Genomic DNA, 18222 nt, shown 5'->3' with positions numbered 1-18222 from the left:
CGTTCTTGTAGTTCCTTTCATTGCAACACACTCAAAAAGATGAACACCCAGGAAGTCAAGATGTATTAACAGCAAGTTAAGATCAATGCACATGAGCTTTCTCATCTCTAAGTTAATATAGAGCTCTGTGTTAAAAACTCACTCCTACTTTTCCTGCTAATTACCAACTATATTATAAGCACTCTGGTCAAATGCTACAGGAAAAAATCCATATCCGTCTTACCATAAGTTAAACCTCAAGTATGTCATCCCACCCAGCCTCTTATTACTGAGGCTGAGCTCTATAGGAAAAAATTAAGATGCACCAAACAAGTTGTTTGGTGGTCATGTTAACTATTAACTAACTTTTTTCCACCCAATTCAGAAACAGGTCTGAAGAAAACAAGAAACTTTATACTTACAGCTGGGGGGGGGGGGGGGGGGGGGGGGGGGAGAGCACTACAACAACTTTAAAAGTGAGTGAACATCTATTCTCTCTACCTAGCAAACTAATTGGTAAAGAACTGATCAAGGAAATCACTAAGGTTTTCCTTCCTATTTATCTTCTGGCACTGAATTTTTAAAGTAGCTAGCACTATCTAGCATTGTTTTACTGTTTTAGAAGAGCAGAATTGTCATCTCAAATTTCTGCCTCCACAATTCCACAATGATATTGCTTGAGTTCTTTTTAATATTATTTGAAAATAGGCATCTCCATTAACTGCAGTGTTTTATTCAAATTCACTTCCCACAGTATATGTACTTCTATATTCACCTGTTTCACATCTTTTTCTTTACAAGAAATTGATCGTACTTTTCATCTCATGCATCAGAAAAGCTATGAAGAAAGTAAACTAACACTTCAGAGATCTTGGATCAATTTCCTACACTGCTCAGGGAATTCAGTTATGATGTGATACCTCAAGATTTTTTTATTGCACATGTAATTTTAAGCCTGTGAGAAGTCTTACTGGCATCAATGGAAAAGCTCAATCATGCATTTTTTTCTGATTTGGGACCTAAGCCTAGCCGTATACAGGTCACTCAAACTTTCAAGTATCTAGTCCTGAGAATATCTTATCTATTTGGACCATAAACTCAGGCCAAAACATTCTCCTTTGCAGTTTGTACTAAAAACAGCAACTCACTGTTCATGTAACAGTAATATTAAATAAATAAATCATAATCTTTTTAATCCCTTTTGTTGTACAACTCTGGAATTAACCTTTACATGTTCTTAACTTCATGTTCTAATCCTTCATTACATAAGCAATATTATTTCTTCTTCGCTGTTTTCACCTATCACAACAACAAAAAATATTCATAATGTATTAACAGGAGTCAAAATACTACTTGGACAGATGACAATATTGACATCAAATGTCAACTATTTTCTAGATATGTAACATATACTTATCCAAATAACCACTTTGATATGTCAATGTTTCCTTACTGCATATGAAAGTGTGGCTTGTTCTTCTCATAACTAGCATGTTCTATTTTGCTTGTTTTCCTTCCAGTTTAAGCCTGTCTATCCTAAATCAATAATCAGCCATGTCCTCTAGAGTATCTTGCACACTGAAAAATGTATCTATCAATACCAACTGCATGAAACATGATTAAGAGGCTCATTACATGATTCTTCTGAAAAAGTTCTATATAAATTCCCAGAGAAAATGTCACATAATGTCAATCACTGATAACTGAGCCTGCAGTAACTCATCTGCTCAATGAATCTACCTAAATATTGTTTCTTAAGCATTTGCCATGCAACTAAAATGAATCATGTAAAATGAAAAGGTCAGCTATCATTCACAGTTTAAGGGAATACATATTTAAAGAAATTAGAAGAAATAAAAGAAAAACTGAGCAGCAAAATATACAATGTTATGCATAGTACTGAAGTCTCACATATTACTGTTAGCAAAGCAAATTCCACTGAACCTTTGGTGTTTCTTTCAGTATATCACAGTGTCAGACAGTGATACTTGATTGCACAGCCCCTAAGAGCTTACCAAATCAATGATACATGCAATGCACTTGTTGCATTGCATTTTTAATACAAAAAGATATCACTTTCTTAATATCTTTAGAAATAAGTAATGAAAACTAAAGTAAAGAGCTATCCTACCATTTAGAGGACCTACCGATGTGATATTTTTTCCTGTTTGTATAGTGCACATTTTTGGGGGAGTAACCCGGCAAGAACAAAGTCATTTTCTTGGTTGTAACAAGGCACAGGGTCTTCACTCCCAGTCAAAATAAAAAACAATATAAGCATTTGTTGCTAACAAGTTACACTGTTGGCTGAACCTGCATCAAACCTAATTCATGTTTTGATAGTCAGAGTTTAATAGTCAGTGTAATGTGTCTTCCCCAAATTTCTGCTTAGATGTACAAACATAATTTAAGACACAAGGAAACAGGACAGATTGTAGCATACTACTCCTAATGAGTTGCTGCGTCATCACTAAGACGACCTATATTCAAAAGTAGTCTAGAATTATTTTGTTTCTACAGCACAACTTACAATTTTCATGTGCAACGCCATATGAGAATAAAAAAAAAAATAACAGTGAACTATTACAGCTACAATAACCTTATTAGCTCCAATATTTCAAAATAAATGAGACATCACAGGTGGTCCTGAACACCAAAATTATTGTTTTCGCTGTGGCAGAAGCAAGAAAACTGAATTGTAAGGACAGTGCCATGCAAAGCACTGCATAAATCTGCAGTAATGTACAGTCTGTTCTAACAACAGTCACTCTTAAACAGGCCTGCCTTTTGGAATATAAAGAGAGCAGCATAACTAAAACCAGATTTTTTTTTCCAGCATCTCCAGTCAAGCACAGAAAAGTATGAGTCACATTTGCAAATTTTGGCTTAAATTGGTTTAATGCTTCCCAGTGAATGCATAAGCCTATTGTTCGTGTCCTTTGATGATTTTCGCAAGTGATATCAAAAGCAAGCTCAAAATAAAACTGGAATAAAAGTCAGTTAGCTCTTGAACTAGCATTTCAACTACATTTCATTAAGGGAGGCAAAGCTTTTTGTGATTTCTTTTTGCAGGAAAAGCCATGATCAAAACTTTGACACCCTTAAGGGGCTTATTTTTAAAAGCATACTTCATACAGTACCATCAAGACAAGTATCCCATCTAAGTGCATACGGGCTATAACTAAATAGTTGTACAGCAAGGCTTAATCTAACAGAACTGGAGTAACATAATCATAGTTGTTATTATTATAATTAGCTACTTAAGAAACCATTTATAATGTGATGTAAATGTTGTTAGACACTGACATCCAAATGTTTCAACCAATAGTAAAACTACGGCAATTATCTTCTATTCTCTGGCCCATTTTATGAGGGTTTGAACTAGATACCCTTCATATCTTTTAAAACAATCCTATTTTCCATAATGATTATAAATCGTGCTTTCCATCAAGATTATAGCATAATTTTGCTAAAGAAGTACCCTTAATTCCCACCAACATATTTAGTAAATTATTTTATACAAAGGCCAAAGAATAAAACTAGCTCACTGACCATTTTTCTTTAGTTTTCCACATCCTTTTACTGATAAAACCTACAGAAGTAATTAAACACTAAAAATTTGCTAAACAAAGAATGACTTGAATAACCAAGCTTGAGTTAATATTGCAGTCATTTGTCACAGTAACTTTCATCATCAGCTGAGCTCTGCCCTCCATCAGCTATCTCCTCCAGAACAAATGCCTCTATAAAATCATCTCTTCATTTTATTTTTAGTAGTCTACATTTGACTGTGCTCATTTGTCCTTTGGCTTTTCCTTCATCTCAAACAAACAAACTCCCTCCAAACTATCAGACCACGATGACATCAATTTAATTATTCCCATAAATTCTATAGGCTTGACACCTACTACTTCTTGGTTGAAATCTAACTTTGGCAAGGTAGATCCTTAAGTGCCACATATGAGAGCTTCTAAAAATGCAGATGGGCATTTCATTAGGCATCCTAATATTCAGTAATTTTGATTTCAAATGGGCTCTGTGTACATTTGTTGCCTATTTGTATAGCTGGTACCCTATGACCTTGGAAAGCCAGCTTATTCCATCAGTAGCAGAGAATGCTCCACATGTCTAAGGAGATGGTAATTGGTAATTTGATTTTTGCACACATACACACACAAACATAAAATTGTTTTTATACATATAAAAGTAACAGCTGCAGCCTACTGGTGAAGACTATGTTATGCTGGGTTCTAACCATTACTTTTCCACAAAATGGATTCACAAAAAGCTTTTGACAAAGGCCTTGAAAGACCTTGAAGGCAAACTAGGGAAGAGAGAAAAGAGATCTTTGCCTGGATAAGTAAGCAACTGAATAGATAAAACAGTGAACAAGAGAAGAGCAGGCCAGTTTTCTCAGGGGGTGACGATTCCAGTGCAGCACCTCAGTCTGGGCTGTTTAACATACCCAGAGAAGATCTAGAAAAAGGCAAGAGCAGTGCAACTAGAAAGTCCATTGAGGCAAAGCTATTCAAGGTAGTAAGGACATGGGCAAAATGTGATAAACTGTAAAAGGGTTGTTTGAGATGAGCAGTTGGTTTTAAAATAGCAGCTGTAAAATTAGCATATGAGAGTTCCATGAAAAAGGCATCCCTGTTCTCAGCAACAGTTAAAAAAAAAGTAATCAAAGCGTAGAAATTATTAGGCAAGAAAGAACAAAACAGAAATCAACCCTATGACCAGGAGAATATATGCTTTGCCTATCGCTGCATGCAAATCTCTTACCCTCATCTCACAAAAGAAATACTAGAGCTGTAATAGCTTCAGAGAAGGGCAAAAAGTATCATCAAGCATATGGAACAGCTTCCATTTGAGTAAGTCAGAAATTTCCAAGCTGGCAAAGAGAGAATTGAGTACCACAAGAAGAATACCTAGGAAGTGATGGTTCATTGCCTTTTCCAATAGAAGAACTAGAAGGAATCAAGTGAAACTGGTGAAAATCTCATTCAGAACAAATGAAAAGCAGTTCTCCACACAACAGACAGTGGGCTACCTTGTTAGAGAACACAGTGGATAAGAAATCTTACATAGGCTGAATGGGAAAGAGGATGAAAGCTTGGACGAGACCCCTATTTAGGCTTACTGAATAGACAGGAATTCACACCGTGCTCAGGAAATGCCCCTGAGCTGAAAACAGCTGGGAATTCTCAGGGACACACCACATACCCTTAGCCTGGATTTACTCTTTCTCTCCAGGCATCAAAAATAGCTACTGCTAAAGCAACTAGCCAATGATCCAACACAGTGTGGCCATTCTTACATTCTTACCCAATGTTATTAAGGGCATCTCCCTCTTTCAAGGCATTACCTATTAAGTAGTACATCAAGAGGCAGTTTAATTCATTTGTCACTCACACATTAGGTTATCCAGTAAGAGTGGATTGGGACTTCAAGAGGTTTTAGATGTCTAAGTTTGAAAACATGTTGACTTGGGCAGATTAATTCCTGCCAGACATAAGCAACCAGCAGCATTTTACAAAGCTGTTTGGGACAGTCAAATGTAGAGGTTCCACTGCTTAAATCCAACATTTTTCTAGATGAAGGCCTAGTGACATGAATTTAACTAGCCAATATCATATTTCAGTCTACTAAAAAGAAGTTGTTAACAGGGTGTAAAAAAATGGCACTGTTGACAATGAAGCAACTGAAGAACTTGTTTAAAAGACGGGTATTTCCTCCAAAACTTCCAACAAGAATGATGTGCAACACAGAAGGCAAAAGTATGTGGATTGTGATGGGCTTCTCCTTATACAAATGGAGGGGAATGGAAGAAATTCTGAGGGACCATCTAAAAGCAAAACAGCTATTTCAGTAGTTTTAAAACATCCTAAGACCAGCTATGTGTACAAGTGCAACATATGGATTATGTTTTTAGCTCTTCAGCAGTCTTGCCTCTTTCTTTGGATACTTCTCATGTTACTAAAATGGTATGTGGGTCCTAGTCACTGAAGCTAAAAGTGACACGCTGCCCAAATAACTCACTTAGGTGTTTTCAGCTTCACTACACCCACAGAATAATAGCTTTAATTTCTCCAGAGGTTGTGTAGGAAGATACTGATGGAGACTGCAAAATATAGAAGAGTGTCTACTGCATCCAACAATGTTCTAAAAGTATAAGACTTCTTCACCAGACTATAGGGACTGAGAAGACGACAAATATGAAACATTCCTCTACCACAGGCCTGCCCCAATAAGTTGGCTTTCCATGGGCAGACACTTAGCAACACAGAAATTGCAGCTGAACCCAGACCAGCTTCAGAACACTTGCTATAGCAGCACTGCAAAATTCAACTGAGATAGCCTGAAGCAAGCAAAGAAGATGGTAAAGAAAATTGGCAATTACAGCAACATGGCTGCAATGACTCCTTTCTGTCCTGCTTTTAAACTGAGCAAATTCATCAACTGAATAGAAAGCAAATACCACATGTTGGTATAACACTCATTTAATTCAAGACAATGAGCCACAGTCTCCTACAGCCTATCTCACTAACTGCAGAATTGATTCTGCCATACTTACTCATGGTGCACTTACTTACCATATAGGGACTTCAAAAACGAAAAAAAATAATCAAGAGGATAACTCAGAGAATAAGACACCATACTGTCTACCATCCAGCAGTGGCAGAATTGCAATTAATTCATTTACATACTATGAGAATTGCAGCAGAAATATATTTACTCTGACAGCATAACAACTGTTGGGAATTTGAAAAGAGAATTCCGAAAATAGAAGATTCTTGTAAATTATTTTGATAGCACCCACATTGCTGAGCTGTGGGAATTCTGTCTACACCAAAGGAAAATTGCTTCAGAGCCTCACAGAATAAAAACCCATTAACTGAAAAGATAAGGATGAACAAAGTAAAATAACCCAGATACACTCCCTTACTTTGTCCAATTTGAAAGAATATTAAAATATTTATTTAGAAAGCTTTAAAATATTTGCAAACCATTTTTGCATATACTTCAGAAGTAAAAAAGTTTGTTCAGATAAATATTACCCAACAAGCCACCTCACACCTGCCCATGCTACATTACTTCCAACAATTTGATTAAACTTAGTAAAACTATTGACAATGCCTGTATCAAACAGTATTTTAAGTGAAAGAATGTACTGCTTTCTCGCCATTCGACTGTAACTGGATTACTGCATACTTAGTAACAAAACTAATTTGTAGTTAAACCTTTATATTATGCTAGGAGTACAACATTTAAATGAAAAATTTTCCAGGCCTCCTCTTATTTTAGGCAAGTTGGTTTTGTTTTTTTTTTTTCTAATGAGAGGCAAATAGCACTAAGTAATCATTTCGCAACAATATAAGTAACAAGTTCACAACACCAGACACTACTATGAATCTTCAAATATCTTCTGCATTGTTGGCATCACTCAGAACATGTATTGTGCCACATTTAGCTAATTTAATGTGTAGAAGAATTAAAATATAGTGCTAAACAGTTAGACAGCATGTTGAAAAAGTCCTTAGATTTCTTACACCATCACTGTAGTGAACGTTACGAGGAATAACTGCAAGCCTGGAACCACTACTAAGACTATTCCTTCCCAAGTTTGCAGTTAGTATTCTTACATAGGAAGAATACAATAAAAAAAACCCAAGAGATTAAAAAGAGAGTTGAGAAGGAGGAGAAATAGTTTTATTTCAATATAAGCATATTTAAGAGACATCTTTATCAAAGTTCTTAGCCAAGAAAACCGCTGGTGTGACAGTAAATGAGAATACTATATCCTGTTCTGAAGTTTTGTAGGGTGATTGGGAACTGGTCCTGAGTTAGGGCATTGATAATGGAGAATGGCACAGGACAACATAAATTAGTATGGCAAAACCAAGAAATGAATTGGTCAAATGTCTTGAGGCTTCTCAGACTGTGGGGAAGAATGTTAAGAGTAAGAAGATGGCAAGGACGAATAAGTAAATGAGAGATGCCACATAGCTGTGATATTACTAGTTGTGCATAAATTATGATGGCAGCAGAAAGATAGTTTGATGTTTCATGGAAAATGTTTCAATTTTCATGTAAGTTACCATCAATGAGAACAAAGATAAGAAGGAAAGGATGCAAGGAAACATAGCAGGGTGCATGATTTGCCACCTCCGGGACGTTCATCTGACATCTCTACAATTGTACATCTGCATCCTGTAGCTGATCTGTTAGTGTATCATGGATGTGTTAGGCTTCCAAACAAACAGTAGTTCCACCTGCAGTCCTTCTCTATCCCCAAGCAATATATGGATAGGTATGACTGCTTCTGAACAAATAACATAATAGCTTTCTAGCTTGAGCACTAGAGGATTTTTGTACTATGAGTCAGGTTCACAAATAGGCTTGCTTTTCTTGGCCCTCTTCCTTGAATCTTTACAATCAGCACACACATTTTCCCAAATCCATTATGATGGTCTGCATAGTCTGGGCGCAACACATACTATTCCTATAGTATTATCCTACTAAACTTAAAAGAATGTTGGGTTTCAGCCTGTACTGTCCCAAACAAGTCTGTACTGGATGTGTTCAGGAGCTGGTGAAAAATAGTGTTGGCTCAGATTCTACCAGATTTTTGCGCTCCCTGAGTCCTTGGTCAATCCTAAAATGGTAGGTTTCACAAAAAGAATATGGATGGGGAAAGAGGAGACATAGTCATTTCAGCTACAGATCACATCTATACCACATCAGTTACACCTACATTTTTAGTTCCTTAACAAAAGAGCAGAACTTCAATTTAACTAAAAAGTTCTAGGAATACTGTCTTTATTGTTTCAGTTCCACTATGAATCATAGAACAGTTGAGGTTGGAAGGGACCCCTGGAGGTCATCTCATCCAACACCCTGCTCAAGCAGAGCCCAGGACCACATGTAGGTGGCTTCTGAATATCTCCATGGATGGAGACTCCATAACCTCACTGGGCAACCCCTGCCAGTGCTCAGTCACCCTCACAGGGGAAAAAAGTATTTCCTGTCATTCAGAGGAAACCTCAAGTGTTTCCATTTGTGCCTTTGTCCTATCAGTGGGCACCACTGACAAGAGCCTGGACCTGTCCTCTTTGCACCCTTTCTTCGGGTATATACATTGATAAGATTCCCCCCTGTGCCTTCTCTGCTCCAGGCTAAACAGTCCCAGCTCTCTCAGCCTTTTCTCACAGGAGAGAAGCTCCAGTCCCATAATCATCTTCATGGCCCTTCGCTGGACTATCTCCAGTATGTCCATGTCTCTCTTGTACCAAGGAGTCAAATAAAGGACAAGTGTGTTAACAACATATTCTAATGGCCATCAACTATTCGTATGTATTACATAATGAAAAAATATAAAGACACGTTTCAGTAGTATTAATTAGGATAACATTGTTTGATCTACAATAATTAATTATTTTCATTTGGACGCTTTACCTCCACAGTGGACTTTTGTTGCCTTTATATTTACCAATTGTTTAAGAGTGCTTTTGGCACTGCCTTAGTTGCTTGAGTTGCTCAGAACTCAACAAAACCAAAATCCATTCCAAACATTGACCTCCATTTGTGAATTCTACTTACAGTAGCTTATATACAAGAAGAAGATGCAATTGAACAGAGCCAACAAGTTCCATCAAATGAAGCAGAATCTGTTGTTACTTGCATTTCCTTCTTTTTGTTTTCTTGTTCAACAAGATTGGTCTAACTTAGAATTTCAGGTTTCAAATTCAATAAAAGACTGCTTTTGGGTGCAGGTTATAGGTAGATAACAGGCATATGGGAATTCAGTTCAAGTTACCTGCTAGGTAATTATTACAAGCAGGTAGTATCTTTATGAAGGATATACTTTGAAAGATTTGAGCTGAAGAACCTGAAGTAACTATTAAAACAATCAAACAGGCATATAAAACATTTAACAAAAAGCAATGATTCTATATGCTTGGGAAAAGTAAAAAAAAAAAAAAAAAAAAAAAGGCACTAGTTTAGAAACCATGTTAGATGATACAGTTGAATCTATGTGACTGATTTCTACCAAAGCTGAGTTAGGCAAGTAATACAGATTAAATAGTTTAGTTTCTCAAATATATCATAATTGCCAACTGAAAAAATGAAATTAAAATGATCCCAGGAAAAGTTTAGACATACAAGAAGTAGTATTTCTCAACCTACACAGGAAGCTAAAAGTGAGAGTAAGAGCCTCTTTTGGCACAAAAGTCTCAGTCATGACTCGATATTACTAGAAGAATAGAGCCGATTTGGTCCAATGGAAAAGGTAACATTTTTAAATGTTATCTGGAAAGACAATTTCTACGTAGCGTCACTTCCAGAGTACAATAGCAAGGAAAATACCGTTCTTTTGGTACACATACATCAATGGTAAAATACTGAAAAACAAAATAACATTATACTGCAAAAGCAGCAGGTAATTCTGATTTCTCAGAACTAGGTCCTTAGATCTACCCCTAAGACATGTTAGGGAGAGCCTTTTCCTCTTTATGATTCATGTAACACAACCTCAAAAGCTATTTGCATCATGCAGTGTTTTCTACCGCAGGGGTTTGTTTATAAAAATTAATTTTCTAACTTTATCAAGAAACAATGCAATATATTGCAAAATACAAACAATCAGCAATGTTGTATACACAGGAACAAACTATCTGTTGACAGGGAGGAAAGATGGCACAGAAAAACCCTGAAAAGAAACCGCTTAAGAATCAACTGTGACAGAAGTACAAAGTCTGTATGCAGTTCATTTCAGAGAAGAAAGATTGTTCTAAGAGTTGAGCATTCTCATTGTGGAAAAAAATTAGAATATTATTGACATTTTAAAATCTATTCTAGTTAACGGATATAATTTTGTTCATCCAGATTACATGGAAATTCTGCATCTTTTTGATAAAGATCAAAGCCCTGTGACTATAAACCCACTCAAATGAAAAATAAGGAAGAAGAAAGGAGTTCTGACTGGAAAACCAATGCATTTTGTACAAGAAAAATCTTGAGGTTATATAATCACCTGCCAACACTGTAAATGCCTACTAATGAAGTCATGCAGTAACATTTCATTTTGCTCCCAGAGGGGGAAAAAAAGAAAAAGAATCTTTTAATTGGAAATCACTTAGCCTGCTAGAGTCATCACAATGCATACATACTCACTAACTCAACTGCCTTGTCTCACTGCAATAGACTAAGACAAATAGCAAATTACAGCATGTCATTGGAAAAGTTTGCCTAAAATGCTGTTTGATGCTTAAAAAAGAATTCATAAGAATACATATGTTTACTATTCTCTATAAGAGTCTTTTAGGGTATGGAGATAACTACTGTATTCCTTAGCTCATTTTGAAAGAAGAAGGTCCTTCAGGAGATCCTGAACAGAAAACAAATTGAAAACTCTAATTTTCAAGTGTCTAATCTTGAAGTTTAACTCTGTATTTTTAATGCAGTGTCTTTCTATGCAATGTCCTAAAGGATTTCTTTTTCTTAAAGAAAAAACCGCAACATTTTGGTGTACAAATGTAACAGACTCCCAAATCAGGTGCTATGCTTAGGATTTTAAATTCCAATGTTTCTGCACAGCTGAAACTACAGGACTAACTATACGAACTAGAAGAAGGGATGGCAGGCTGTTACCCTAGAAGGCTGGCCCTTAGTATTTTGCTGAAGCTTAGGTCTCTGGCTTGTCTTACAAAAGCAAATGAAGATTTTACTTCAAGACTATAACCTAAAAGAAAAATTGGTAAGGCAACCTCTGTTTGACCTCCACTTTTCCACATGCAATGACTCCAATTCCCTCACTCTGTAACATGACACACATTTAGTTATCCTTCTAAAGTGTTAACAAACTTTTCTTTGCAGTAAAAGGAAAAAAATATGCTGCCCAACTGACTTGTTATTCTCATCAAGAAAACACAATTTCAGAAGTAGTTCCATCCAAATCAAAGTAGACATAGAACATGTAGAAAACTGTAAAGGGCTCCGTATAAAGCAAATATCCAGTCTCATACAAGCTGTTTTACAAGAGTGGCAAAAAAGAGAAAACAACAATAAAAAAAAATCATGCGGATTCATTCTGCTAGAGCCCTGTGTAGAACTGATCATATTTCAACTTCTCACAGAATAATCTGTGAGATCATAAGAATTGGATGACAGCCTCTCCAGGTAGAGTTGAAGGTAGGTTGGTGTATTAATCAAATCTATGAGCCACAGAAACCAGAAGCTACGGTACGCAAGTTCTTTGTGTCCCATTGATGTATAGTGTTGACATCTCAGTTTTATTCAAGGCAACTCCAACATCTGGTGTTCCAAGAAACCCGTCCACTGCAGTCCTGTGCTTACATCTCAAAAATTAGTGAAAGGTGGGTTTCCCATGGCAATAATTTAATCATAAATGACTTCAGGGTTAGAAAATCTGCAAGGTTCATCCAAGAATTCCTTCAAGAAAATCCAGGAAAAAATAAGGGTAGAAATCATCTTATGTAATACTAACAGCTAAGTTTGAAGCACGCGAGTCTAGTCTTTATGACCAGTGGAGAGATATCTGGCACTTCCAGATGGTCATTCATTTCATTATAAATAAATCCTCTATCCTCCTTTATCATCCTCTGGAAATACCCATTTCTCTTCACTGACTCTGAATGAAGCTTGGCATCATTCTCCTAAATCTTAGAAAATGAACACTCGGGTAGCTCAAATTAGACAAAATCCCTCTGGATATAAAAACATTAATAATCTCAGTTTAAATACAAAACATTACTATTTTTAAATCAACTCTTTTTCTAAATTATTAGAATCAAGAGCATAGTGTATAGTAGATTTTTGCCATCTTCCTACAGGACATGAATTTCGTTTCACAATTTGCTAACAAAGCTTTTTGTCCATTAATAATAGAAACTCGTTGGCTGATTTCAGAAAGCACAAGTTCCACATTTACAGCTGATATCTAAAGTCTGAAGAATATGTCCTACCAAATTATAACAATGTTGATGCAGATCAAATTAATAAATGCTGCATAGATCATTCTTTCAGGATTTTTTTTCAAGATAAAAATTTTATGTAGCAATTAGCAATTTAATCTATTGTAAAACTGGTGGTTTTTTTTCTTTTCCATAGGGCATTAAGATTTTAATTTGCAATACTGTCCAGCAAATACCAAGTAACTCAATTGGAAGTAACAGGGTGAATCACAGTGTCCCAAATCTCAAGGTCAGTAAGTGACCAAGGTAGAAGCTGTTCCTACCACACTGCTTGAACACTGGGTACAGCTGCCCACTCTATGATGTTTCAATGCACAGAGTACAATGAGCTCTGAAAGGAATATATCTCACAGGTGCAGAGGAATGATATGGCATCCTCATTAAAATATTTCAATCAAACCAGAACAGCAGCCCTGTAGTGTACCTATCATCAACAAGTATATATAGCACTTGTTAGAGCTAGAGACCTACAAAATCCCTCTCTGTGCACTGGGGTAAAAAGAAAAAAGCGGTAAGCAATCTGTGTTACAGCAGGCCAGAGCACCATTACAAAGCAACATTAGCAGCTATGGCAGTGCAAAGTCTGCAGTAGCAGAAGCATGCTGCAGAAGCATGCAGCCAAGTTCCAAAAACGAGCAATCAATTGGCTCAACATCATCACAGTGAAAGTAACATCAAGGTTAACAATTTTTTCTTAAATAACACAGAATAAATTAAGTCTCAATTCTAACCAAAAGAGAGAGAGTTGACAGGAAGATAAAAATACTTCTCAGGTAATTAAGGATATAGAAAAGTTGTCATACACTGTATTACTATTGAAACAAAACAAAAAGGTCACCATAAAGAAGTTCGTAGCACTACAATTACAGTGTAAGCAAAATATTAAATAAACTTACTTTGTTAGACAAAAGAGACCTTTAAATTAATTTCAGCTTTAGTCTCTGAATAACAACAGGATGACTCACACTTAAAAACACCAATCAACTGAAGAGCTACAGACAGTCCAACATTTGGAACAGGTACATTATAATGAAGGTTCGTAGAATTGCTTCACTGAAGAATGCTCTTCCTATTAGAAGACTCAATTTTTCACTTACTCCAATTTTAGCACCTGGGTTCAATTTTCCATGCAGAGTGTCTGAATTAGATTTCCCAAATAATATTTTAATCTTTACATTTCAGAAACACTCGTTTCTGAAAATAAGTTTTATTATGCTTAAAAAATTACTACAGCCTCCTCTTTGAGAGTAACCATTTACAGCCCTACAAAAATCCACTCTCAAGCTGACTTCAATTGCATTTATTAATATTCAGATTCCTTCTTCCCATCCCTCTGTGCTCTAATCACACCTGTCTCAAATGTCTGGGTTCTACAAAAAAAAAAACCCTTCTACTTTCTGACTTTACTGGGGCAAAGGTTCATAGAAAGATGTGTACTGCCTATTTCGACGGGGGGTGAGGGAGGAAGACTATCATAAGTGATAAAAAACTTGGTTATTAACATTTCTTTCCTATGACATGTAGGTGGATATTTAAAGTTCTATACTCTACTGAATGTGCAATAATCCTGAATTTTCTATAGGCTCAAATTTAAAGCTTATTCAGTATGATATCTATAACCATTTCTGTTGCCCCCAGGATAATTTTTAATAGTATTACAAGAAAAGAAACAAAAAATCCTTGGACTTACTCGGAAGTAGTCACTGCAGGCTGCCAGGACTGCTTTATGTGCGTGGAATTTCTGCTCTTCGGCAATAAGGGTGATATCACAAAGTATGCCATCACTTCTTTGTTGGTTCAGGGCTGCCAGGACAGCATTGTTATGGGAGCTGGACTGACAAAGCCTCTGACCTGTCAGCATTTCCTGAATGCTGAGAGGGGAAAAGGGAAAGATTTTGTCAAAAAAAAAATGTAGGAAACAAGCAGATTCTGTTAGAAATATAGAAGAACTTTTTTCTTTTTTTTTTTTGTTTAAGACAAGACTGTTTGATAATTTTTGGCAAGAAAAAAAGTCATAAACCTTGTCAGACAAAAACCTTTATATGGTATAGACATCACAAGAAAAGTTCAGTATTGCAAAGTATTATGAAACCTGATTATATACTCATATTTAAAAACCTTAACTGTTCTGATTTTCATTTGCTGCACTGGAAGTTAGCTGGACTCATAAGATTAATTCAGAATTATTTGAGAATTAAATGAGAAGAATAAATGTCAATGGAGCAACAGAAAACTTTAAATGGCTCAAACTGATGCATTAGTGAAAAGGAATATGTATGTATGTAACTAGTCCTACTAAAAAGAATGAAGACTCATGGTCTCAGGTGGCCTGTTTAAGTCTGATACTGCATTACTGAATGTTTTCAGACCATTTCAGGTCATTCACATTTATGAAGTGTCATAGGGTTTTTTTGTTTTGTATTGGGGTGGGAATATGTTTGCTTGTTATTAAAATGCTGAGGCCTTCCACCACCTCTGAATATCTCCTTGCGTAAATACAAGATTCCCATGCCATTAGCCTAAGATCGTCTGATCGCAACTCCCTTTTCCACAGCAGAAGGAAGAGACAATATAATTGCTGATGAAAACAGAAACAAAGCAAACAAATCTGCAAATCCTCTTTGGCACAAAACAATGCAGTTTGACATCTGTGAGACTATACCAATTTATATTGCCTGAGAAGCTAGGTCTTTATAGAAGGTGAGTTTAGAGAGAGTCATTGCTGAGTAAATCAAAGTGAAGGTATAATTTATTATTTTTTTTAATAAGGGGTAAATAACCTATTGTTTTTTCACTACAATCATGTAACTCACTCCATACACATGCTATGCAGCAGCTGTATGGCAGTTGTATTTTCTTTTCCCATCAACACACACTCTCTGTACTGCCTATCCCACTCCTTCACCTTGGGTGCCTGTAAAATAACGCAGACCTGCCTTGCAGACTGTTTGCTCTAATCTAACTTAATCTTTTAAAAAGACAAGAACTAAGACATTACTTCTAGAAGAAGGATGGCCAAAGTGGATTTACACAGGAATAACCTGTATCTGAACTTCACCACCTCTCTAATAGTTTACATGGACATACCCTACACACATTTCAAAATGATTCATTAAAATTATTCTTAATCCTTCAGCTATCCTGTTTGTGGAACCCCTTCTAAGTGACAATTACCAAGAAATGTAACCTGTTAAAATACAAGTGAATTCTTTTTAATAATTATTTCCCTTCTATAATTTCCACAGCAAAGTGATTAAATGAAACCAAGATGTATTATTTTTGGCAGGCAATGCTACAGGTTCAACGTGCTGTATTAAAAAAAACCAAAAAAACAAAAACCAAAAACTAATAAAACTGTATTTTCTCTCTAGCCTTCATCAACAGCAATAAAGAATCTGAAATCAAAGGTTAACCATCAGTTCTGTTACTGACTCCTGGAGAACTGCAGGATACAGTCTGCTCACCCTGGTTTCCCCCTTAAGGACCTGGAAGAACACTGGGGTTTCAGGGCAGGGGGGCAGTCCTAAGGGAACTGAGAACATTAAAAAATTGGAAGATAACCTGTGCAAGTATAATAACCTACTTATACTTAGTGATGGTTTCTCTGTATTTCTGTTTTTTATTAGCCTCCCTCCCAATGCTGTGAACCAAGCCCTCTGTTCCTCTTGCTTTTCTCACAATCATCCAAAGGTGATTTGCCGTAAGAAAGGGACTATTTCACTCAACAGAAAATAGATCGGAGGGACAAGGTACAAAGGTAAATTTTGTGGGGAAAATTTTTATTTTTATATATACATAAAAACACATTTTTAACACACACATATAAAATCAGGCATCTGTGGTTTTAAAATTGAGCTGTCATAATCCTTTTTTCAATTCAACGACCAAAGTGAAAAATCAGTTGCCTATAACACTGGTGATAACAACATGTGAAGAATGTATACACATGCAAGGCAATTTAACTGGAATTTATGAATGAAAAAGAACTGATTCATTAAACATAACATGGCCACTTTGTAGTGAATATTGTCAGTTGATATACTCAACAGCTATAAAATGCAAGGAATCCCTGATTCTCTTCTGCTGCAGAAGCATGGCAGGGAAAGGGGAACAGAACTGGAATGATACAATGCCCCAGTACTATCAGGTAGATCTCTTGAGCTCTCAGCCTTAACTATTCTGCAAACAGAAGAGCTACCAGTGTATCAGACTAGTGCAAGGTTCTGCAGAAAAGCAACTGGATTAATAAATTCTGCTGAGTGTTCTGCCTGAAAGTGCTCCCAGAAGCTAACTAAATATGAAATTCTCTGATGAAACAATGGGCAATAAAAATAAATGAGAAAGGCTAAACTGGCAAGTACATATAGATGATTAAGACTCTGTAATAGGGAAGGAGACAGAATGGGAGATTCTGGAAGGCAGGAAGATGAGTTTGGAGAGAATGCTCTGAAGCCGTTTCAAAGAACTGGGAGAGTAATACATGTCCTGAAGAGTGGAACACTACACACACCGAAAATGATCACGAGCCATCAAATTCAAATGCATGAATGTAAAATGCCAGTTGCTTCCACAATCAAAAATCCCAAGTATAGACAAAGACATAAACAAGAAAACATATGAAGAGACTGTGGGACCCAAATCAATTCCAGGCATGCCTCTCTTTGCTAGAGATAAGTGGCAACAAGAAAGCAATATTTTGCAGATTACAACATGGATATGTACTAAATAATATGAATTACTAGTGAACAAAAATATTAATTTTACTTTTCTACTATCTGTTGACTGATGCTTTGGTAAACAACATCCTAAAAGTGAATGACTTCATACAGGCTAACACAAGTACTATATACCTTAGGCACCTTTCAGAGGGCATCCTTCAGTTCTGCTCTTCTGAATATCAAAGCTTAGAGTCCTGTAGAGAAAGCAGCATGCATTGCAGCTATAAAGAAAGAAAGGAGAGGAACATTAAAATTCAAAGCATACACAGCCTCAGCCTTGAAGATCAATACTTTCAGGATATGTAATTCAAAAGCAACTTTCTTCAATTCTTCTATTGCAGAAAGACATACTGTATAGATTAAGTGAATGTGAAATTTTATTGGCTAGATTTAGTATAGCCTGAAAGTGGCCTTTCCTCCAGTCTTTTCTAGAAATGCACACCCAACCATCTAAACTTCCTGTTTCTACTGCCCTTGAGGTTTGTCTCCTTTCTGCAAACTCAGGAACACATATTATTTCAACATGGTAG

General features: G+C 36.2%; 1 protein-coding gene across 4 annotated transcripts in view; it reads right to left on the bottom strand.

Annotated features, from left to right (window-relative positions):
* KLHL32 (kelch like family member 32) overlaps positions 1-18222 on the bottom strand; it is a 130395-nt gene that overhangs the window by 81610 nt on the left and 30563 nt on the right. For 3 of the 4 annotated variants that reach the window (XM_049817648.1, XM_049817647.1, XM_049817649.1), the window contains exons 2-3: positions 17825-17913; positions 14665-14845 (exon numbers count right to left, since the gene is read on the bottom strand). In XM_049817648.1, coding sequence (XP_049673605.1) covers positions 14665-14845; positions 17825-17847 — 204 coding nt within the window. In that variant the 5' untranslated portion in view covers positions 17848-17913. The remainder of the gene's footprint in view (positions 1-14664; positions 14846-17824; positions 17914-18222) is intronic. The other variant, XM_049817650.1, reaches the window with a different exon arrangement.

The sequence above is a fragment of the Accipiter gentilis genome, chromosome 15 (genome assembly GCF_929443795.1).
Source record: "Accipiter gentilis chromosome 15, bAccGen1.1, whole genome shotgun sequence".
Classification (NCBI taxonomy): Eukaryota; Metazoa; Chordata; class Aves; order Accipitriformes; family Accipitridae; genus Astur; species Astur gentilis.
The sequence above is the reverse complement of the archived record's forward strand: the minus strand, read 5'-3'. Positions and strand labels throughout refer to the sequence as shown.